The sequence below is a fragment of the Bombina bombina genome, chromosome 9, assembly GCF_027579735.1.
Source record: "Bombina bombina isolate aBomBom1 chromosome 9, aBomBom1.pri, whole genome shotgun sequence".
In the NCBI taxonomy this organism is placed as follows: domain Eukaryota; kingdom Metazoa; phylum Chordata; class Amphibia; order Anura; family Bombinatoridae; genus Bombina; species Bombina bombina.
This window is the reverse complement of record NC_069507.1, coordinates 157,932,945-157,958,178: the sequence shown is the minus strand read 5'-3', so window position 1 is coordinate 157,958,178 and position 25,234 is coordinate 157,932,945. Positions and strand designations below refer to the sequence as shown.

The following is a 25,234-nucleotide window of genomic DNA, read 5'->3' as shown; positions in this document are numbered from 1 at the left end:
GTATAGTCCCCATTCCACTGACTGAGCATGCACAGTTGTAATGGTCTTAGATGAATGCGCGCAAAAGGAACTATGTCCATTGCCGCTACCATCAAACCTATTACTTCCATGCACTGCGCTATGGAAGGAAGAGGAACGGAATGAAGTGTTTGACAAGAGTTTAGAAGTTTTGTTTTTCTGGCCTCTGTCAGAAAAATCCTCATTTCTAAGGAGTCTATTATTGTTCCCAAGAAGGGAACCCTTGTTGACGGAGATAGAGAACTCTTTTCTACGTTCACTTTCCATCCGTGAGATCTGAGAAAGGCCAGGACTATGTCCGTGTGAGCCTTTGCTTGAGGAAGGGACGACGCTTGAATCAGAATGTCGTCCAAGTAAGGTACTACTGCAATGCCCCTTGGTCTTAGTACCGCTAGAAGGGACCCTAGTACCTTTGTGAAAATCCTTGGAGCAGTGGCTAATCCGAAAGGAAGTGCCACGAACTGGTAATGCTTGTCCAGGAATGCGAACCTTAGGAACTGATGATGTTCCTTGTGGATAGGAATATGTAGATACGCATCCTTTAAATCCACCGTGGTCATGAATTGACCTTCCTGGATGGAAGGAAGAATTGTTCGAATAGTTTCCATTTTGAACGATGGAACCTTGAGAAACTTGTTTAGGATCTTGAGATCCAAGATTGGTCTGAACGTTCCCTCTTTTTTGGGAACTACGAACAGATTGGAGTAGAACCCCATCCCTTGTTCTCCTAATGGAACAGGATGAATCACTCCCATTTTTAACAGGTCTTCTACACAATGTAAGAATGCCTGTCTCTTTATGTGGTCTGAAGACAATTGAGACCTGTGGAACCTCCCCCTTGGGGGAGGCCCCTTGAATTCCAGAAGATAACCTTGGGAGACTATTTCTAGTGCCCAAGGATCCAGAACATCTCTTGCCCAAGCCTGAGCGAAGAGAGAGAGTCTGCCCCCCACCAGATCCGGTCCCGGATCGGGGGCCAACATTTCATGCTGTCTTGGTAGCAGTGGCAGGCTTCTTGGCCTGCTTTCCCTTGTTCCAGCCTTGCATTGGTCTCCAGGCTGGATTGGCTTGAGAAGTATTACCCTCTTGCTTAGAGGACGTAGCACTTGGGGCTGGTCCGTTTCTACGAAAGGGACGAAAATTAGGTTTATTTTTGGCCTTGAAAGACCTATCCTGAGGAAGGGCGTGGCCCTTACCCCCAGTGATATCAGAGATAATCTCTTTCAAGTCAGGGCCAAACAGCGTTTTCCCCTTGAAAGGAATGTTAAGCAATTTGTTCTTGGAAGACGCATCCGCTGACCAAGATTTCAACCAAAGCGCTCTGCGCGCCACAATAGCAAACCCAGAATTTTTCGCCGCTAACCTAGCCAATTGCAAAGTGGCGTCTAGGGTGAAAGAATTAGCCAATTTGAGAGCACGGATTCTGTCCATAATCTCCTCATAAGGAGGAGAATCACTATCGATCGCCTTTTCTAGCTCATCGAACCAGAAACACGCGGCTGTAGTGACAGGGACAATGCATGAAATTGGTTGTAGAAGGTAACCTTGCTGAACAAACATCTTTTTAAGCAAACCTTCTAATTTTTTATCCATAGGATCTTTGAAAGCACAACTATCTTCTATGGGTATAGTGGTGCGTTTGTTTAAAGTAGAAACCGCCCCCTCGACCTTGGGGACTGTCTGCCATAAGTCCTTTCTGGGGTCGACCATGGGAAACAATTTTTTAAATATGGGGGGAGGGACGAAAGGTATACCGGGCCTTTCCCATTCTTTATTTACAATGTCCGCCACCCGCTTGGGTATAGGAAAAGCTTCTGGGGGCCCCGGGACCTCTAGGAACTTGTCCATTTTACATAGTTTCTCTGGGATGATCAAATTCTCACAATCATCCAGAGTGGATAACACCTCCTTAAGCAGAGCGCGGAGATGTTCCAACTTAAATTTAAATGTAATCACATCGGGTTCAGCTTGTTGAGAAATTTTCCCTGAATCTGAAATTTCTCCCTCAGACAAAACCTCCCTGGCCCCCTCAGACTGGTGTAGGGGCATATCAGAACCATTATCCTCAGCGTCCTCATGCTCTTCAGTATCTAAAACAGAGCAGTCGCGCTTACGCTGATAAGTGGGCATTTTGGCTAAAATGTTTTTGATAGAATTATCCATTACAGCCGTTAATTGTTGCATAGTAAGGAGTATTGGCGCGCTAGATGTACTAGGGGCCTCCTGAGTGGGCAAGACTGGTGTAGACGAAGGAGGGAATGATGCAGTACCATGCTTACTCCCCTCACTTGAGGAATCATCTTGGGCATCATTTTCAGTGTCACATAAATCACATCTATTTAAATGAGAAGGAACCTTGGCTTCCCCACATTCAGAACACAGTCTATCTGGTAGTTCAGACATGTTAAACAGGCATAAACTTGATAACAAAAAGTACAAAAAACGTTTTAAAATAAAACCGTTACTGTCACTTTAAATTTTAAACTGAACACACTTTATTACTGCAATTGCGAAAAAGTATGAAGGAATTGTTCAAAATTCACCAAAATTTCACCACAGTGTCTTAAAGCCTTAAAAGTATTGCACACCAAATTTGGAAGCTTTAACCCTTAAAATAACGGAACCGGAGCCGTTTTTATCTATAACCCCTTTACAGTCCCTGGTATCTGCTTTGCTGAGACCCAACCAAGCCCAAAGGGGAATACGATACCAAATGACGCCTTCAGAAAGTCTTTTTTATGTATCAGAGCTCCTCACACAAGCGACTGCATGTCATGCTTCTCAAAAACAAGTGCGCAATACCGGCGCGAAAATGAGGCTCTGCCTATGATTAGGGAAAGCCCCTAGAGAATAAGGTGTCTAAAACAGTGCCTGCCGATATTATTTTACAAAAATACCCATATTAAATGATTCCTCAAGGCTAAATATGTTATATATGAATCGATTTAGCCCAGAAAATGTCTACAGTCTTAACAAGCCCTTGTGAAGCCCTTATTTACTCTGTAATAAAAATGGCTTACCGGATCCCAAAGGGAAAATGACAGCTTCCAGCATTACATCGTCTTGTTAGAATGTGTCATACCTCAAGCAGCAAAAGTCTGCTCACTGTTCCCCCAACTGAAGTTAATTCCTCTCAACAGTCCTGTGTGGAACAGCCATCGATTTTAGTAACGGTTGCTAAAATCATTTTCCTCTTACAAACAGAAATCTTCATCTCTTTTCTGTTTCAGAGTAAATAGTACATACCAGCACTATTTTAAAATAACAAACTCTTGATTGAATAATAAAAACTACAGTTAAACACTAAAAAACTCTAAGCCATCTCCGTGGAGATGTTGCCTGTACAACGGCAAAGAGAATGACTGGGGTAGGCGGAGCCTAGGAGGGATCATGTGACCAGCTTTGCTGGGCTCTTTGCCATTTCCTGTTGGGGAAGAGAATATCCCACAAGTAAGGATGACGCCGTGGACCGGACACACCTATGTTGGAGAAATGAGAATATTTCATATTGCGAAAAAGTTTTTGTAACGGAATATGTTCTATTTATTTATAAATAAATATTTCTCTATATATGTGATGCTTTTTGGACTGATTTATAGCAAGATATGTATATGAATATATATATATCTAGATATCTCGAGATCTATATGCGAAAATCTCTGAGAAAATCCCATTGAAATATTGTTTAATGCGCATAAGATTGTAATGCACAATATTTTCATTATCTCTATAGTTAAACATATCTCTCTATACATATAAATCCATAGAACCAAACAGAACTACACACTGTATGAAAGAGTGACACTGTATGAAAGAGTGACAACGTATGATGTAACAGATGTCAACTTAAAGGGCCATAATACCCAAATGTTTAAACACTTGAAAGTGGTGCAGCATAGCTGTAAAAAGCTGACTAGAAAATATCACCTGAACATCTCTATGTAAAAAAGAAAGATATTTTACCTCAAAAGTTCCTCAGTAGCCACATCCCATTGTAAAGGACTTCTAAGCAGCATATTAGTATGTCTGTCCCGGGACAGCCGAAGGGATGAGCCTCGTGAACTCTCATATTATTTCACCAATCAGGTAAAGGAAGCTTACTATGAAATCTCATGAGATCACAGTAAGAGTTCATGACCCCAGCACTGCTGATGCTGATTGGCTGCTGTTCATTTCTTCATTTTTTTTTAATTTTTACCTGCAGCTGGGAGCAGCTGAGTATAACTTTTTACACATAACTTACTCTGCTGAGCTGAGGAGATTGTGAGGTAAAATAATCTTCCTTTTTTACACAGAGATGCTCAGGTGATATTTTCCTGTCAGCTTTTTACAGTTATACTGCATCACTTTCAAGTGATTTAGCATATGAGTATTATGTCCCTTTAAAGTTCCAGTCATACAGCATAAAACAATATCATAGGTAGGTAACGCTCGTCAAATTCATCAAGTGCTGTACTGCTGTAAATGTCAGCTCTAGCTTATATAACCCGCTAAGATCATAGGCAATACATGTTCACGCTTGAGTACAATATGCAGTAAAACAGCAAAAAGTTAATTCGTACCTTGAGATATGTAGCCTATACCGGATAGAAGTACAAGGTAACTAGTAGTTTGTTCTCAATAGTATAATTACCATAGTATGGCAGGTGCTGAGGTCCACTGAAGTGTGCGGAAAGACGCCCAAAACCAACCCGGCTTGTAGACTTGGCACTTTACTCGGACGGATCACGGTAAGGATGTTGCTGAATAGTTCCTCTGCGGCACATAGCGGATAGCAGTATCCTAAACTCCTGGTAACAATGACTTCAGGAAATAGAACAATAGCGGAGTGTGGACTATTGTTCTATATACATATAAATCCATGTTTCTCTATGTGTGTGTATGTGTGTCAATGTAAAATCCCTTCATCTGCTTTTTTTTTCTAACACCTGAGGCCTCATATTTTTTAGCCATAATAACTATTGTGTGCAATATTTTTATAAAATAATTTGAATTAGATAGTGTTAATATGAGTGTAACTGTACATTGTAATGTATTTTTGAAGTGTTTTGTGCAACTTTTATCTTGCGTAAAACTGATAACTACAGCTCTTTGAGCGCGGAAAGGATTGTTACGTAAAAGCCGAATGCGTGTGCGCAATATCGATTTTTCAAGACTTGTAATAGCTGCGCAATGGCTATTGCGTGCAAAAACTCATACCACGCAACTTGAAATCTTGCCCATAGAGTGTCATAAGACCCTACTGTACAAAAAAAAGCCCCTTTTTCTTATGTTCAAGTCATTGGCAAATAATGTATATACTATATAGGGGTATCAGCTCGAAAGAAGCCCAGCTCTCTTTATTTAACCCAGAAAACTAATGTTTAAATGCAAAGAGTGAAATCTTTAGCACAAGGATGAAAAAATACTGTTTTAAAGTAGTTTATCCACAGTTTTGACAAGTTATAATTGGCACATTTGCTAAAATGTGAATTTTTTTTTTAAGAACAGTAAATAAAAACAAATTTAGATAAGATTTTTTAATATAGAATAAATAAAAAATAAACATTTTTTTAAAGATTTATTGGCTATACAGTATATTGTGATTTACAAACCAGCCCGCAAAACTAACCAATTCCAAAATGGAATATTCAACTTTTTTTTATATATAACAAGCAATACCTTCCATAAAGTAATCATCCTTTCTTACAGTGTCAAAATAGAAGCATCTATCCAACATAAAACTTAGAAATGTTTGCTTTTAATGAATCAAAAATGCAGGCGTAGATAAAATCGCACAAAAAAGCTCGGTCACTCATTGTGCTAATTTTACAACTGTGCTTTGTAAATGCTTTTTTTTTTCATACAAATTTGAAATTAAAATTTTGAAACCCATACAGTATTTTTCATTACCTGTAATGATAAAACACGCATAAATATTTCACAGTACTTGTTATAAGCAAAAATGGAGTAAAACAGAAATTTGTTAGTGATATTTAGAAACCACACTTTCATATAGAAAAAGTAAGTAATGTCTTAGAATAGGGTCTGTGTTGGAAATTGCATTGTATAGATCACAGTATTAACAAATGTAATAAATGTAGTGCAAAATCCAAATACATATGGTCTAAATTAGTCTCACGATATGAAGATCATGCATAGATACACAGTCAAGTGTAGACTGAGATTACTAGCAAAGAGTTGCACCGCATTTATCAATCTCCGGCCTTAAAAGTATAGTAAAGCATAAAATAACCAAACTATACTCAAAACCTTCACTTTAACAAGGTTAAATTAAATCCACATATTATTTTAATTAGTGCACAATATAAAATATATTGGCCAAACTCTGTTTAATAGGGTTGGGTGTCTACTCACTGTGCATTTTACCTTTGTAGAAATTTCAAGTTTTATATTTTCCATTCAAAACTGGTTACGTTATGGATACCGCTTATTCAGTGAGTTATGCTTGTGAAAATGTTAGCATTAAAGGGATCTTGCAGTTTGGCAATTTTTTTTTAGTTCTGTGATATACCTAAAACTAAATTATAAACTGCAAGGAAAATTGGTCACGTTTAATTAAAGCCATGAAATAGTGTGATAGCCTTTTGATACTTATGTCTATAACAAACCGTTCCAGTTATATGCTGCAATTTAAATACTGAGCTTATTGGATCAACATATATTCACACAGTGATATTAAAATGTACAAAAAAAAAGGGAACAATGTGGATCTCTGGATACATTTAAAATATTGTTGAAATAAACAATACAAATTAGATACCAAATTAGCAATACTCCAAATATGCTAAAATGAAGAGATCCCAGGGCTAAACATATTTTTTTTCCTGCAAAAGTAAAATGTTCCACCAAAAAAAAAAAAAAAAAGAAAGAAAAGCAATAATATAAACTCAATATCAGTTCTCTGTATTTTTTGTTGTTGGTGTTTTTAATGCATATTTCACTACAAAAAAGAATATATGGATACTGAGTACTAGATGCATGCAAACTAATGATTTTTTTTACAAAAGAAAATATGTAAAAATGTTAATAAAACTATTATTTTTCATATTTAGCCTTACTCCTGGCAAAGCCTGTGAAACAGCAGCTGTATAACCCATACCACTGTGGTACACTGGTTAGAAACTAAATTGCTCCAAATATTAACCTTTCATGTGATTTATTCTTGAATATATTTTTATGTTTTCAAATTCTTATAAAGCATTGTTTAGGGATTGTACTATATATGACCATTTCAACCTGAATGTATTGTGGTCTAAAGCATCATAGGATTCCATAACACCTACTCTCAGGAAATGTTTACAAATCTAAAGGCAGCACGTATAGATTTTTTTAAAATGGAAATTTCTTTTTTTTTCTACTATTTTGTACACAATTCAGTTGTTGGTCTATTTAAATCATAATTAAATCATAACTAAAATCACAGATCAGAAACATTAATACAATATAAGGGTTAATCTCAACTGCACATACACCATAAAATACTTTAAAAAGTTTTCAAACTGTGATTTTTTTTTTAATGATAAATATATTTTCCACCATCTATTTCTAATTGTTGTCAACTTGTCTAAAATATTTTCTATTATCTCCCTGTATATACAATGCTTTTACTACAGATATGTTTTAGAAATGAACTTTGTATTATTTCTGAAGTTGAGAAAAATTGTTGGAGCATTAAAAACTAAAATAAAAATAATAAAAAAAAAGCAAAACAATGAAAGGTAAATACTGTGCTATTTCTCTCGAAAATTGAGAGGAGCGGCACCTGATATTTCTACACTCCAATGGAACTGTATTAGTCAAAATTATTAAGTGCAAATACTTCTTTGCATTTAGAATTGTTGGATGGAAGGGAAAAAAAAATACAGAAAAAAAACAATTTTTTCTGTGTCTGTTAAAACTGGAAATGTTGCATAGGAAGAATATCTCCCTAAAGAAATATTACAGTAAATTCTTCTTTAGTTTCAAAACTGAAATAAGTCATTTTTCTATTATGGATACTATTTCAATGTAAAGAAAGTTTTATTCTTCTTCTTCTTCCTCCTCCTCCTCTTCTTCTTCTTCTTCATCGTCATCTTCATCATGACAGTGAGTAATTTCCTGAGGTGTCTGAGGGAAAAGATTGGGTGGTTTAATCTCGCTGATGGAACGCGTTAGCTGATGTCGCTTCATATCAGAGTCCTTGAAATCCAGTGAACAGCGATTGCGAGTGGCCATTGGTGACTCTTTTTCATTAATGTTTACATGAATGTGCTCAACGGTGGATTCATGGGGCATCTAGAGAAAGACACATTTTTTATTCAATATAACAACTCCACGTGCTTGAACCATATCTATAATAAATACCATTAAGTGCGGTTATATGTCTTACTAACAATTTAAATTAAAATGCACTACTACTACTAGAAGCTATCTAAACATACTGAATGAGCCAATGACAAGAGGCATATATGTGCAGTGATTGATCAGCAGCTGCTCCTCAGCCTAGGTATGCTTTTTAACAAACAAGAAATTTCAAAAGTAGTTTTAAATATCTGATCCTTATCTACCTTTGCTCAATCCAAACTGCATGCTCCTATTAACAGTTACTACCTAAGTCACCTCGTTGCTCTGCTTAAACGGCCATAATAGTTAAAAAATTACTTCCTCTAATTAGTTAGATCATGCAATTTTAAGACTATTGACCCTGCACTACTGTTTATTTAACCCTTGTGAAAAACGAATATGGCAGTTCAAATAAGCTTTGTGTGGGAGAACTGGAACTGTGCAAGGAGACAACCGAATCTTGTATGGCAGTGTTATTTACATTTTGTGTGAAAAGTGCCATTCCTAGATTAAGGAGCCCAAGAAGTAGGTATAATCTTGGGAAGTGACACATTTAGGGCTAGATAATGAGTAGAGCGCCATTTATCGCTCCCGCACTAACTGCGCTTGAAGTAATCTTTTTGTTTGCATCAGGCAGCGCTTGTATTAAAAGTTTTCTCTCACACGCTAACCCGATACACGCAAAAAGCCAAACAAATATCATGCATGCGTTAACGTATTCCCCCATAGGAGTCAATGGAGCAAAAAAAGTGGAAAAAAACCTGAACACCCCACTACACAACCGCAGACTCTGAGGTGAACTAACCAGACATGAAAATATGAATATTTCACATGTAAATTCTGCACATAGCAGAATATGTTCTATTTATTCATACATACATATTTCTACGTATATCTGATGATATTTTGGTACAATATATATATATATATATATATATATATATATATATATATATATATGTGTGTGTGTGTGTGTGTGTTATATATAAATATCTATATATACTGTAGAAATATCTATTTATAAATACATAGAACATTCTGCTATGTGCTGAATTTACAGTAAATATATAGTTAAAATCTGTTATTAAAATATGAGTATTGCATAAATATGCATCTCCATGTTTTCACCTGCTTGACTGCAAAGGGCTCCAATGCATATATATATATATATATATACACACACACATTCAGTATATATATAAAAATGTCTACAAATGTATTTATGTGCTTGTAAGTGTATATATGTATGTAAATACATACAGTGGATATAAAAAGTCTACACACCCCTGTCAGGTTTCTGTGATGTAAAAAAATGAGACAAAGATAAATCATTTCAGAACTTTTTCCACCTTTAATGTGACCTATAAACTGTACAACTCAATTGAAAAACAAACTGAAATCTTTTAGGTAAAGGGAAATAAAAAAAACAAACTAAAATACTATGGTTGCATAAGTATAAATGCATACAGTATATACATATATAAATAAATACATATCTACACACATATAAACACACACACACATATATACATCTTTAGACATGTATATGTATGTATCTCAATGTTAAAGCCCTTTGCATCTTCATATATTTGAACTTTATAAAACTTTTGAATGCAATTTTTTTTTAAATCATTTTTATTAGATGGTGTTGTTATGAGTGTAACTGTAATTTTACATGTATTTTTTATGTGTTTTGTGCAACTTTTTATTCAACCGCTATAGTTAACCAGAGCCACCAGGAGGAGGCAAAGACAACCCTGCCAAAGGCTCAAACACTCCTCCCACTCCCCCAGTCATTCTGCCGAGGAACAAGGAACAGTAGAAGAAATATCAGGGTGAAAGGAGCCAGAAGAATATAAAGGACGCCCCACACAAAATTACGGGTGGGGAGCTGTGGACTCTTTCTATCAGAAGAAAAGGAAATTATCAGGTAAGCATAATTTATGTTTTTCTTCTTAATGGAAAGAGTCTACAGCTGCATTCATTACTTTTGGGAAAACAATACCCAAGCTATAGAGGACACTGAATGCCAAGACGGGAGGGTACAATAGGCGGCCCATACTGAGGGCTTCGTCCGAAGCCGAGAACATTTTAAGAGGAAAAGCCCCAGTGACACTGACTGGCAGTAAGTCCAGAAGCCAAACTCGAGACTGCAAACGGACTTGACTGAGCCAACAATTCTCCAGGAGACACCATAGCCCAACAAACGGTCCCCCACCGCTCATCTCCACAAATGAAGGAGACACCAGCCGAAACCCACAAGGGGACAAGGCAAAGAACCAAAGAAACCCAAAGGTCGCCTAAGACAAAAAAGGAACACCTCCACGAGTGAGCCCAGCTCACAAAGACCCAAAAGGGCCCAAACAGGGAAAGGAGGCCTCGCCTATACCAAGCGAAACCCGGGATAAGACCGGGCACAGAGATAGAACAGATGTCTCCCCAATATCCTGCAAGCACGGATGCAACAGAAGAGGCAAAGTCCTCCCAGTGTCTGGCCATAGAATACCAAAGTATGCGACCATGAAAAAAGTGTGTAATACACCCAGGTGAAAAACCCCAAGTTTGAGAACACAGAGTCCACAACAGGACGACACAGAGGATACTTGCGAGGAAGGAGCAGTCAAGCAAGAAACAGACTGCAAAGCAACCTCCTTACAGAGGGCACGTTCCAGGCAACCCAAGTTGCCGGGCCTACACACAGGTCCCTGAAAAGGGGAAACAAAAACCTCAATCGAGGCCCCCCGAGAAGGAGAGTATACTCTCAGAACCTGAAGGAAGAGTAAACCCTCCTCTATCAACGGAGCAAGTTGAAAGGAAAATCTATACCCTAGCAGACTAAGCTAACAGGATAGACTCAACAAACTCACACATCCAGAGGAGACTGTGCGAACGCAGGTCCTTAGACCACTCGGCAATCCTGATCTGCAGACCCACACTCAGCTGGACCAACCCAGCCTCCGGGATCCAAGACAAGGAAACAAAAGAATCCCGAAACAGATATAGGAATGAGCGTAAGGATAGCACAGCTATCCCCACAGAGCACAAGTACAACTCGACTCTGAAACAGACAACAAGGCCATAGACCTAAGGATCTATCAAAAGAAAGGCCCAACAAGCCTGCTTGGAGCCAGCAAGACCCCAGAGGGAACCAATCCCAACTTTCCGCCTCCCATCCAGGAGAAGCCCCAAGCAAGGGCTCCATCTCCATAGGGATGAGAATATCCCCTAAAGAAAAGGGATGATGCCGGAAGGGCAACAACTGTCCTCAAGGCCCAAATGCACCGGCAAATGGGAAGTGAAATTCCAAATACAGATGTTCTAGAAAAGGACCCCCCTACAAGTAGCTTGCCAAGCAGAGGGAAAGCTAACCCAATCGCCTGCAGAGCAGGGAATCCACAGGAACACCAGTAGAATGCAACCCTAAGGTGCACCAGAAATTGGACATCCAGCGCCAGCAGCTGGGTATGAACCAACCACCCTTGAGACTCAAGCCCCACGGCTAACCAACAGATGACATGAGCCACTCTGTGGCAAAGAGTAAAACATACTCAGAAAACCTGGCTAACCATGACCAGGTGAGTTAGATGGAGCAAGGACATAGCCCAAGTTCCCACTACTGTGGAACCCCCGACCAGCGCTGAGATCCAAGCTTCCAAAACCACCCAAAACTGCATTGGCAACCGGAAGTCTCAGGGAGAAAAAACAGGTCAGGGCACCTAATAGTTCAGGCAAACCTTACGCTAGAACTAAACACCCCAACCGGCCAAAAAGCCAGACACAAGGGTATGGATGCATATCCAGAGAATAAGGATAGCGAGAAGAACTCGAAAGCTCCGACCAAAGGGAGGAACCACCCCAAGCTAAAGTCCAACGCTCCAAGAAGCAAGGCTAGAAGTCGTATGAAGATACTTCTCAGAGCCTCAGGACAACCAAGGGATACCTCGAGGTCCAAAAAAAAATCCTACTAGCAGGACTAGTCTCCCTAACACCTCCGCACAAGCAGAGGACACAAGGAAGAGAAGGCACTAAGCCTACCCAGCTCCGGAAAACCCAGAGCTAAAAAAAAGTCCCCGCAGGGAACAACCATCACCCGGAAGCACAGATCCCTAAAAGGACATCCACTCACCCGGAGGCAATGGAAGAAGACCCAAAGTCCTCTTATAACTCAGTCAAGAGTAAGAGCTGCAACTAGATATACTAGAAAACCGCTATGCGTACACCCGCAAGGTGTCAAGAGCTGCAACAGGTTTTTAAACTGCAACCTTCCGCATGCTAGACAGCTATGCTCTACAAGCTGTTGGATCAAGCCCAAAAGGACACATCCAGAGGCCTAAAAAATGAAGGCCAAACCACTCAATAGCAGTAAGGGGCATTAAGCCCTCCCACCCTCCACCACATGAGGGAGGAAACTCTAAGTTCTGATGAAATCAGATGTCAGAGTGACGCAGCGGAAAAACTCCCTTGCCTGGTCATCTATGACTGAAGGCTATAAGGACTGAAACAATCCTTCCCACCTCACGGCCCACAGGTCCTCTCGAATGCTTAGTTGAACATGAAAAACAATGATAACCTGCGCACTCGGCGATTCAGCCAAGCAAAACAGCACCACGTGTCTGAACAGCCGCAAAACCGAACAAACCCTACAGGACCAAACTGCACCTAGGGTCCCAACCGGCAAGCTGCATAAATTCTCCCTCGTAGGGGAAAAAAACTGAAAACAGACATTTTTAACAGAGGACTAAAATGTCCAACAACTTCCAAAGAAGTAATAAAGAGTATCAATCCCAGAAGGTTCCTGATAGAACAAAAACAAATAAAAGACATCCCATCAGATATAAATAAAATATAAAGCAACCCGGAGGTTAATGCCCAAAAGACACAGGACCAGCCAAACTGAGCCCCATCTCACAAAACTGGGAAAGATCTGAACAAATGACAATCAGGAGATTACTTCATCCCCACATGTCTAATGAGGTGCACCATTCGACTTATCAAACTGAAATTCCCTGTATCTGGTAAACATGTCTGAGCAGTACGCGAAGGCACGCAATCCTGTAACGGAAGGCACAACACTCAGGGACAGATACCCCCGCGGGGAACTGTAGAGGCCCTCCCCAAGGTAGAAGGCCCGGGACAATAGGGCACGAGCACATTCTCAAAAAAACATCTGGACTCTGCAGACGAACAATGGCCAACATTATGTGGAAGCAAAAACGTACTGTAACCTCCGGGGGAAACACGCCACCCTGCATGGAGGAACCATAAACTGGGTTACCCACATGTGCAGAAGTATGATTTGGTAGGGAACTCGCCTCTCGGAGGACAGGACCCCAGATGCGGATGGCTCAGCAGTCCCTTGATTCCCCGAGCCCGAGGAACCAGGCGCTCTGAAATGGCATACGGAACAAAACTGGTTGACAGGTGTCAAAGAGGCCACTCCGGATTCCTCACAGGACACAGAATCTGAAATCAAAATAGTCTCAGTATCAGAATCCTGTGTCACTGAATCTGATATTAACACAGTCACAGCATCAGAATCAGAGGATATTTAAATATGGACTAAAGTAGTGAAAACTAAAACGGCACCTGACACCCCCAATGGCTGGGGCACTCACTACATCCTATGACTAGACCCCTGCGGACTAGAAAATTTCATTCGCTACGCGGTCAGGAATGCGGAAATGGAACAACGGAACGTAGCCACGCTCGAACACAAGGTGAACCGTACAGTCCAAACAAGCGCGCCCAACCAAAAGGCCGCGTCACTTCCAAAGGCCTCAATGTTCCAACCACGAGCCCAGTAAACATTGCACATAAACAGGTTGAATCACATAAACATGATTATAACCTCTGAGACACCAGATATTCCATCCTGGAAAGCACAAGTAGAAAATTTGCTTACTTTGGAGAGATATCATTACCTCAGGATAGGGAAAATAGAGAAACACGAATATATGCTGATGAGATGGAATGCAAGTAAAGATACCTAATACTAATAATGTCTACAATGTATATATTTGCGCCAGTATTGGAGTGTTTTACACCCTATTCAAGAACATTTGGGAAATGTAAATTTACAGGTAGTGCACTGGGGTACATGTCGGGGCCTGCAGCCACCGGGGCCATGGATAATAGTGTTGGTCGACGGGGGCTCCTCACACTGTGACCCCCTCTGATGTTTATATAGATTATTTAGCTACCAAGTCCGGATGAGGGTCATGATGTGGTTCAGGTTATAACGATATGTGTCCCCACTTAGATTTCGTGTAAGCTTTTTGTTTGAGGTGACTGTATGGGCATAGCTCTATGCACTGATGTTGTCCACAGCTATGTCTCAATGCATCTTTATGTGTTTATGTTCTTACATTCACTTTTCCATGTTATTGTCATATTCACTATGGTTATTAATAATCCCTGGGCATGGACATAAGCAGCATTATAGGTCCAGGAGTGACCTCCCGAACTAGAAGGGATGAAAGAGTAAAAACGAGGACTTTCCTAATGTCAATTGTAAAATTATCAAGTATGATGTGAATATTTGATGTATATGACAAATATGTTATTATAATGTTTTATTATATTGTCCTCAACAATAAAAAAAAAAAAAAAAAAAAAGGATGCTCTAATGCAATAATATAATGCTGTAATTAATTATAGTATGTACATTTTGAGAGTAATATTTTGTAATAATATACTTTTCCTGCAATCCAAATCACAGATTAATTGTATAATTTAGCATAAATGTATTTAATCATAATTTGTGCAATAAACATTGAAAAAAAAACAAAACAAAAAAAAAAACATGATTATAAACCCCCCTGTTCAATAACCCCCCTCAGGAGATATTAACCCTCGATTCCAAGATACTAAGAGAGACTCACTGAGACCCTTATGTATAGGTAGACCCGCAAGGTGGTAGCCTCTCTGGAAACATTCACATTACAGTACATTGTAAATAAAGTAAAATGAAACGATCTTACAGGAATATACGCCGTGGAACAGGAATACAGCCTATCAAGTGTGACGGATAGTAGCATCGCCTCCGCCATGGACTTGAGAGAAGAAAGCAGGCAGCGAATTTCGACAACGCTGATTGCTGCAGAAAGAAACTCCCTGCATCTCCGGACTCTAACTTTCATCAAAGCCCTCACTGAGAGACTGACAGGACTACTTAAAACTCCAGTCCCATGCCGAAGAGTACTACCCTCCATAAGAGACGAAAACTAAAATTAAAAATTCTGACACTTATATGCCATCCTCCTGGGACGAAAGGCAAAGAATGACTGGGGGATGAGGGTAGTGGGAGGAGTGTTTGAGCCTTTGGCTGGGTTGTCTTTGCCTCCTCCTGGTGGCCGGGTTCTTATTTCCCAAAAGTAATGAATGCAGCTGTGGACTCTTTCCATTTAAGAAGAAAAACCTGATGTTTGGCATTCAGGCGAATAATTAGGGTAGCTAATCACAGATGAAAGAATTAGCTACCCTCAAGGCCTTAATTCTTTCCTGGATCTCGTTGAGGGGAGTTTCCACCTCGATCATCTCCAATAGAGAGTCGCACTAATAGGTAGCGGCCCCAGCTAACACAGCAACCACCGCTGCAGGCTGAAACAAGTACCCCGTGTGCTGAAACATTTTTCTTTATAGAGTTTCTAGCTTCTTATCCATGGGCTCCTTAAACGACCAACTATCCTCAAGCGGGATAGTGGTGCACTTATCAAGCGTGGAGATAGCTCCATCCACATCCTAAATCTAAAGTCTGGTTCCTCCATAGCCGGAGGTTTAAAGGCAGCAGATTCCAACCCAGAAAGAGCCTCCTCTGAACTATCAGAGGCGTCTTCGATCAGCGGATAATCTAGTATCAGATAAATCCAACAAATTGGCAGATGACCCCTGGAAAGGATAGCAATATTTGACCTTTTGCTTAGCAGGGCGAGGTAAAGCACTGAAGGCCACATACACTGCCGTTTGTAACTGTTCAGAAAAGTCTGAAGGTAAAAGGGCCCCTCCCTAAGGAGGATTAGCAGTGCAATGGGAGGCTGCATGTGTAGTAGGAGATGATTGCAGGGAACGCACGTCACAGGACGGAGACCCCTCAGGGGTGGACGGCTCAGTGGTACTAAACATCTTTGTGTTTTTAGATATAACTACCTTATCAAGGCATGTGGAACATAATTGAGCAGGCGTGTATACCGTAGCCTCCTCACAATAAAAACAGGTATTAGATTTAGGACAAGAGGGAGTACCCTCTAATGCATAAGAGTCCTCAATAGCTTGCGCTTTTAAGATGGACACTAGAAAATGATAAATGGAACCTTTATACCCCCAATGGCGGGGGCACTCACCACCTCCTATGACCCAGGCCCCACAGAGAAACCGGTTCTTCTCCTGTAAACCACACGGTCAGGAAAGAGGAAGTCAATGAGACCACACTCTGTCACATGGAGTGCCATGCAGGACCACCCCTGCTCCAAGAGAGAAAAGCGCCAAAGAAACAAAAGATATTGTTTAAATGTTCCACATCTGCCTGAGCCTCATCTCACACATATCGCAGCAAAAAAATATATATAAAACAAGCTATGTATAAATCCCCTCTATTCAATAACTTCCTTCCGGAGATATTAACCTTTGATTCCATACAGATAAAGGAGTCACACTGTGACCCTGTCTTCTTTACGTTATCATATGAGATCAAATTAAATGATCTTACCGGAATCTCTGCCGTGGAACAGACACACAGCCTCTTAAGTTTGACAGTCTTGTAGCATCGCACCTGACATGGACTTGAGTGACAGAAGCAGGCAGTGAAACTCGTCAACACTGATTGCTTAGGAGCTGTTAATACGAGTCTGGATGGTTTTGCAGAAAGACTCTCCCTGCATCTCCAGACCCTAACATTTGTCAATGTTCTCACTAAGAGGCTGACAAGACTACTTTAAACTCCAGTCTCATACCGAAGAGTATTACCCTTCATAAGAGACTACTCTGAATCTTCTGACACTTCTCTGCCATCCTCCTGTGACAAAAGGCAAAGAATGACTGGGGGATGAGGGGAGTGGAGGAGGTATTTAAGCCTTTGGCTGGGGTGTCTTTGCATCCTCCTGGTGGCCAGGTTCTGTATTCCCACAAGTAAGGAATGAAGTCGTGGACTCTCCTCATATTTAGATGGAAAGAGAGATTATGCTAAGGTTATGAACTTTTCTTCATGTTGTTTGTATGCAAATGCTCATAAATGCCCAAGTGACCCCTATGATATCAGTGCTCTTCAGTAAAATTGACTTTACAAAAAAAAAAAAAGAAAATACTTCACCTTATTCGTTCCTAAGACCAGATGACTACTAAACAAGCGTAGGAGCTATGACATTTTTTTTTTAAACTACCAATTTCCTGACCCACTTTGCACACTTGATTTTGCTTGCATGTCCGACTACCTATCTACTAGTGTCTTATAGGGGTTATTGGTATTCTCAGTAACACAAAAACCCATGTAAACAATAAATCACTATGTGATATACAGTGAGAACCACTATTTACATTGGTGTGCGGGGAGGAAAGAGGACAGTGCACGTGCTAGACCTGTCTGCTTCAGGAAGCTGGGCGAGGACGGTAGCCGTGTTTTTGTCTGCACCGTCTGTTGCTGAAGAAAAAACGGCACCATCTTGGAAGTGGCCTGGGCAGCCTTGCTGGAGCTGTTTTTAAAGGTAAAAGTCTCCTTTCATATCAAATGTCCTTCATTTGTTTGGCACATACTACTTATAACAATGTAAAAAAATAAAATCTACTGTCCCTTTAAGTGTAATGCAAAAAAAAAAATTCAAATCAGGCCATAAAAATGTAGTATTAAGGGAGCAAAGTTCTATGTTATTTTAATAAGGAAGTCAGTATTTATTTGAAAGGTAGCCACTAACTGCAAATATAAAGCACCAAGGTTGGCAACGGTTAAGACACAGCCTTTTGCCTTCAGGTACTTGAGAGGAACACCAGGCTGTTTACAGAGAACAATAATGTATCTAGTGCAGTCATTGGTGCTTATATACTTCCTTCCCATAACCATATAGCTTAGGCCCAATCTACTGACCCAATCACAAGTATGAACATGCTGTTACCAGATATGCTACTGTTTTTTTTTATTAATATACTAGGGCACACCCAAAGAGAGCGAAAATTCTAAAGAGAAAACAATAAAAATCTATTGTGTTTTGCATTGCTTAATGCACTTTGTTGTATATGTTGCAGACAAATTCAGGACTGCAAAGCCGATGAAAGACATTCTGAGATTCAAAGTAGTTTTATGTACATTTTAATTCATTGCTCTAATAATAAAGGTACAAAGGAAAGTACTCACCAATACATGTGCAGCCCTGAAGAGGTAACTGAATGGGTAATACAGGAGATTGATAAAAGATGCAGCATATAAGTCAGCATATCGCATTACTTGACTTGCAAACAGAGTCTGTCGAGAACCGCTGCGAAACAGACTACCCATCATTCCATAGCACATATCCATGTCATGGGTGACTTTCTACATGAAAACATACAAAGTAAAATATTAAACATGACATTCAAGGATTTTTTTTATATTTAGAGGATCTAAAACAAAAACTAAAATGAAATCATACTTCCTGTCATTTCTATATTTTGTCCCAGTTCCTAAACTAAAACTTACCAACAAACTGTTATTCATTTTAATAAGACAGAGAGAAAGTCGTTACTTCAAGTGTGTGTAAGATCTCTCCCTGCCACATTTCATTCTTAGTTAAAAAGCAGTGACAAAAAGTAAAGTTTGGTGAGTTTAGGGACCAGTCCGCAGTAAATGATTTCATTTATATTTATCCAGATTTACCTAATAGCTTTTAACAAAGAGGTAAAACATAAAGCTACGCAAATGCCCATAACTAAAACTTTATATAAAAATGCACCGAGTGTCCAAGATGTTATCGCTTTTGTATAGTCCATTGGTAGTAGGAAGGCTTAATATTTACATATGTATAAGTACTAAATACACATGTTGTGATATCCCATACAGCTAATGAGATCTGTATAAAACACAAAGGTCCAGATTACAAGTGGTGCTCTAATGGTAGTGCACCATAACCAGTTTCACTTGACCGCGATACAATTAGTGCGCACATTTGGTATTACAAGCCCATAGTAAAGCACATTAACCAGAGAAGGGTTAGCGAGGCCAACTTCACTCGAGCGCAAGAATTACTTTCAATGGATATCGTGACCGTGCTAATTTGCACTGAGCTAAAAGTTGAAAGTTATAGTTTGCGCTTGAGCAAAAGCTGAAACTGCGCTAGAATATTTAGCGTGACTTGAGACCTGAAGTAAACTGTAAGGGTTAAAAAAAATTGTTTTCACAAAACACATTGAAATAAAGTATTACACACATTTAATAAAAATATATCATCTATATTAATAAAAATATTTTAAAAGGGTTAAAAGGGATATGGTATACGGCAAAATATTTGACTAGAAAGAACTCCAATATACACACACATATGTTCAAAAGTTTGGTAAATTCCTTATTTTTGTCTATTAAAATAACTTTAAATTGATCAGAAATACAGTGTAGACATTGTTAATGCTCTAAATGACAATAGTAGCTGGAAACGGCAGATTTTTTAATTGGAATATCCACATAGGTGTACAGAGACTCATTATCAGCAACCATCTGACCTGTGTTCCAATGGCACTTTGCATTTGCTATTCCAAGTTTATCATTTAAAAAGGCTAACCGATCGTTAGAAAACCCTTTTGCAATTAGGTTAGCACAGCTGAAAATTGTTGTGCTGATTAAAGAAGCAATGAAACTGGCCTTCATTAGACTAGTTGAGTATCTGGAGCAACAGAAATTGTGGGTTTGATTACAGGCTCAAGATGGCCAGAAACAAAGAACTTTCTTCTGAAACTCGACAGTCTATTTTTGTTCTGAGAAATTAAGGCTATTCCATGTTAGAAATTGCCAAGAAACTGAAGCTATTGTATGTACAAGGTACTACTCCCTCCACAGAACAGAGCAAACTGTCTCTAAGCAGAATAGAAAGAGGAGTGGGAGGCTCCAGTGCACAACTGAGCAAGAGGACAAATACATTAGAGTGTCTTGTTTAATAAACAGACGCCTCACAGTCCTTCAACTGGCAGCTTCATTAAATAGTACCTGCAAAACTCCAGTCTTAACATCAACTGAGAAGAGGCTGGCCTTCTAGGAAGAGTTGCAAAGAAAAAGACATCTCAAACTAGCCAAAAAAAAGGGAAAATTAACATGGGCAAAATAACACAGACACTGAGCAGAGGAACATTGGAAAAAATTGCTATGGACAGACAAATCTAAGTTTGAGGTTTACAGATCACAAAGAAGAACATTTGTGAGACACAGACCAAATGAAAAGATGCTGGAGGAGTTCTTGACGCCATCTGCACATCAGAATTTCCCTTGCGTTCAAACTTTTTTCTTTCTTGGCTATGATTACAGCCCCCTTTGGCCGAAACGTGTAAGCCAGTCCATTCCACGGAGCTTACTGTGCGAATATCGCCATGATGTTTTATTTGTACACTCAATAAAAGTTATATTTTATGAATTGAGAGTGGTTCTCTTCTGATTTGGAATTTTTTTCTTTCAACATATACGCAAGCAAACCCGGCTGACTTAAAATTTTATTTTGAGCACAGATGGCATGCGAGCGAAAAAGTTATTTTGCGCACCACTGTAGCCCAAAATCTGTAGGAAATTCAAAAACTAGACATGCTGTTTATCAATCATATTCTTAAAATCTCTCTTTTTATTTCAAATTCACAGTTACATTAATGCCATGTTTGTAAGCAGGATTGTTTTCGTCAATTGTGTCTTTGTGATTGGGATTTAATCATTTGCTGTTCTGTCTTGTTTGTTGGCGACTGTGATCATTTGCACCATCCCAAATATAATTGCAATTTACGATATCTAGAAGCTTCAAGACAAACCTTGTTCTGTACAGTGAGGGGACTTTGGACAATATCTTAAACCTCATAACTTAGGGGTTTCACTATTTACAGTATAAGAACTGTTACAATTCCATTTTAGAAGATGAGATCAGTTGCGGCCACTTCCTATAGAAAATTATTTCCCGCACTGTTCATCCTGAATTTAGATGGACATTTTGACAAATCATAAAACAATGTTTTCTCAACCAATGACTGAATACACTTAAAAAATATTTTTAAGCCCTATAATGAAACAGGCTCTCAAGAGGACTGACATGAAAAAGCTGACCAAGAGTTGCCTCTGTTGCAAAGGATACGTTTATTAAACTCACAAGACTCAGAAATTGCCAATAAACATCCGCTCAGATTAGAGATCTAATTCTTCAAGCAACATACAGATCTCAATCTCAAGTGATCAAAGGAGACTGCATGAATGAGACCTTCATGGTAGAAAAGATCACACATAAGAAAAAGAGACTTGCTTGGACACAAGCAGTGGACATCAGACCAGAGGAAATGCTCTTTTGGTCTGGTGGGTCCAAATTTGATATTTTTGGTTCCAACTGTTGTATCTTCATGTTACTTATACGCTATTACATCTGATTTGTGCTTAGTTGGACATTTATTTTTTTCAACAAGACGATAACCCAGGCTATGTAAGAGCAATTTAACAAAGAAGGAGTGCTGTAACAGATAACCTGCCCTCCAGAGTTTGGGATGATTTCAACCACAGAATGAAGGAAAAGCAACCAACAAGTGCCCAGAATATATGAGAACTCATTCACAACTGTTGGAAAATCCTCGATAAAGTTGGCTAACAGTTGCAAATAGTTATCATGACAAAGAAGAATCTATAATAGTATTGTCTTGTGTGACAATCCTTTTGGTCAGTGCATAATATTCCTTTTGGGTTATTTCATAGTTTTGCTGACTTTACTATTTCAAAATATGGAAAATAGTAATCATAAACAAAAACCTTCTATGAGACGGCATGTCCAAACATACATACACATAATTCTAAATATCTTAACTTTAGTTATATATATAAAATATAAATATTATATACACATATATTTTTTTATCTGAATATAAAACCTTTCTTAAAGGGTCATGAAACCCCAATTTTTTCTTTCATGATTTAGAGAGAGCATACAATTTTAAACAACTTTCCAATTTATTTATTTGATCAAATTTGCTTCATTTCCTTTGTATCCCTTTGTTGAAGGAGCAGAAGTGCGCTACTGGGAGCTAGCTGAACTGACTGGATTAACCAATGACGAGGTATATATGTGCAGCCGCCAATCACCAGCTACCTCCCAGCAGTGCATTGCTGCTCCTGAAACTACCTAGGTATGTTTTTCAACAAAGGATACCAAGAGAAAAAAGCTAATTAGATAATAGAAGTAAATTGGAAAGTTGTTGCATGTTCTACCTGAATCATGAAAGATTAATTTTGACTTTCATGTCACTTTAATTGATTAAACTTTAATATGACAAGCATATTGGTATGTTGAATGCTTAAAATATTAACACACAGTAAAGTTTTTATAGCCAAAATAAGAAACAGAGTTACTAAGCTAACTAGGAAAAAGACAAGAGACACTTAAAGTGAAGGTCCATTTTGATGAATTAGTGCCCGGTTTTTAATAAACCTATTAAAAACAAGGGCCCTTTAATTCATCAAAATTGACATTTCACTGTTTTCTTCAAAAACTTACCTTTTAATCATGGCAGCCGCTCCAGCACTTCCTCCACCTGTCGCGAGCCGTCTTTGCGGGTCCAAAATGACGAATACGGCTTCCTCCAATCACAGCATTGCATCATGCCAAGATTCCCCTGGGGGGGAAGCTGTGATTGGAAGAAGCCTGATTCGTCATTTCTGACGTCTGCAGAGGCTTCCGACGGCCGGGAGAATCGCTGCAGCGGCTGTCAGGATTAAAAGGTAAGTTTTTGAAGAAAACAGTGAAATGTCAATTTTGATGAATTAAAGTGCCCTTGTTTTTAATAGGTTTATTAAAAACCGGGCACTAATTCATCAAAATGGACCTTCACTTTAAGCATCCAGTAGTATACCAGAATGCTACCTTGTCAACAAATAAAGCAATAAAGAATACCTTAATGCGCTTCTGGATAGAACTGATATCAGGTCTCTCATTACTGCTGCTATCCAAATGCCTGTTGGAGAAGGAAACATCTGTTATAGACACAAAATGATGCACATTTCTAAGGAAACCATAAAGTTCAGCAGCACTTCCAGGCAGAGGATGCATAGCAGTAAACTTATCTATTTTTGTCCTATCGTTTGGGAGAGACAAGCTAGTCCCTACCATGTTTCTGAATGTGAATCTGTCTTAGCTCTCTTCTAAAGTGGCATTTATTTCACTATATTTCGGTGTTAAGATTTGTTAAAGGTCATTAATTGAATTGTTAGGAAATCTATAATACATTAACTTTATTGCAAAATGCATAATTTCCCTTCCTTGAGTGCTGCACACTGTTTACATTTTTAATTAAAGGGGCATGAAACCCAATCCCCCCCCCCCCCCTGATTCAGATAGTGCAGATAGAGCATACAAATACTGCTTAGGGTACGTCCCTGGTCTTTCTATGGGGGGGTGTTTTTCAATAGCTCGGTCTCGCTACCAGCGGCGACACTGTGCTACTTTACCAAGCCTGCAGAGGGAGGGACTGTCTTGCACCATTACTCCCAGACAAACCCTTAACGACCAGCGACGTACAGGGTATGCCGCGGTTGTTAAGGGGTTAAGCAACTTTCTTATTTACTTCTATTATCAAATTTGCTTAATTCTATTGGTTTCCTCTACTTCAGCAGCATCAATGCACTACAGAGAGCTAGCTGAACACATCGGGTGAACTAATGACAGGAAGCATATATGTGCAGCCACCAATCAGCAGTGCAGATCTGTTCCTGAGGCTACCTAGGTATGCTTTTCTACATGGCTTTTCTACAAAGCAAATTGATAACAGAAGTAAACAAGAAAGTTGTGTTTGATATTTATGAAAGCAGAGTATTTTTGTGTATTTTTTTTAACAAAAGATCAAAAGGTTAAACAATAAAGACAATTTGTCACAGCCTTCTTTGCTCGCATTTAGCAAGGGTGTCAATATTAGTGGAGAGCACTGAATATGTAACTATGTGGACTTACAGAAATGGATATCCATAAATAAAACTTAACTGTATGCAAATTTACTGTATGGACTGGAAGTAATGCAAACTGAATGTGTCATATTAATCTGCCTTAAAAGGGACATAATAGTAAATTTAAAATGCATAGCAATGCATTTCAGATTTACGTAGAAGGACTGTGCAATATGCAATTCCTACTTCTTATCCCCTCCGCCACCTCAGAGGCCCAGCTTTTGCGTGATTGGTTGCATAAGAGCATGGGCGGGATTGCACAAGAGTGCATTCGTGCAACAACAAATTTCACCAAGAGATTCTCCATTCTAAGTGACCTGAGAACTTGTCTGCCTGCATTTTGATAAATGTTAAATGCCCTAGCAATGTCAGTTACATCTCAAGGCTGGCGGTAGACATTAAAGGGACGTTAAACACTTTGAGATTGTAATATAAAATGATAAACTGTATAAATATAAAAGATTTTGCAATATACTTTCCTTATTTATTTTGTTCCCTTTCCTGTAATTCCATTCTGAAATTGTGAGCATTTCAGTTACTGTAAGAAAAAGAAGTGCAGAACACAGCCATTGCTCTAGTGACCTATTTATAACTGTCCCTAATTGGCCACAACAGAGAAGGTAACCTAGGTTACAAAATGGCAGCTCCCATTGTTTATAGGCACTAATATTTTACACTTATTTTGTCAATATAAGTGTCAATAGTTAATGAAACTTTAAAAAGTACATCTACGTGTTATTTTCAGACTAATCTTTTCTTTGAATGCATCAT

The 25,234-nt window shown here is 39.1% G+C and overlaps 1 protein-coding gene across 2 annotated transcripts in view; it reads right to left on the bottom strand.

Annotated features, from left to right (window-relative positions):
• Positions 1–5,522: 5,522 nt before the first annotated feature.
• Positions 5,523–25,234, bottom strand: part of NT5C2 (5'-nucleotidase, cytosolic II) — a 325,894-nt gene continuing 306,182 nt past the window's right edge. For both annotated transcript variants that reach the window (XM_053692454.1, XM_053692453.1), the window contains exons 16-18: positions 23,418–23,478; positions 18,683–18,859; positions 5,523–8,295 (exon numbers count right to left, since the gene is read on the bottom strand). In XM_053692454.1, the coding sequence (XP_053548429.1) occupies positions 8,041–8,295; positions 18,683–18,859; positions 23,418–23,478 (493 nt within the window). In that variant the 3' untranslated portion in view covers positions 5,523–8,040. The remainder of the gene's footprint in view (positions 8,296–18,682; positions 18,860–23,417; positions 23,479–25,234) is intronic.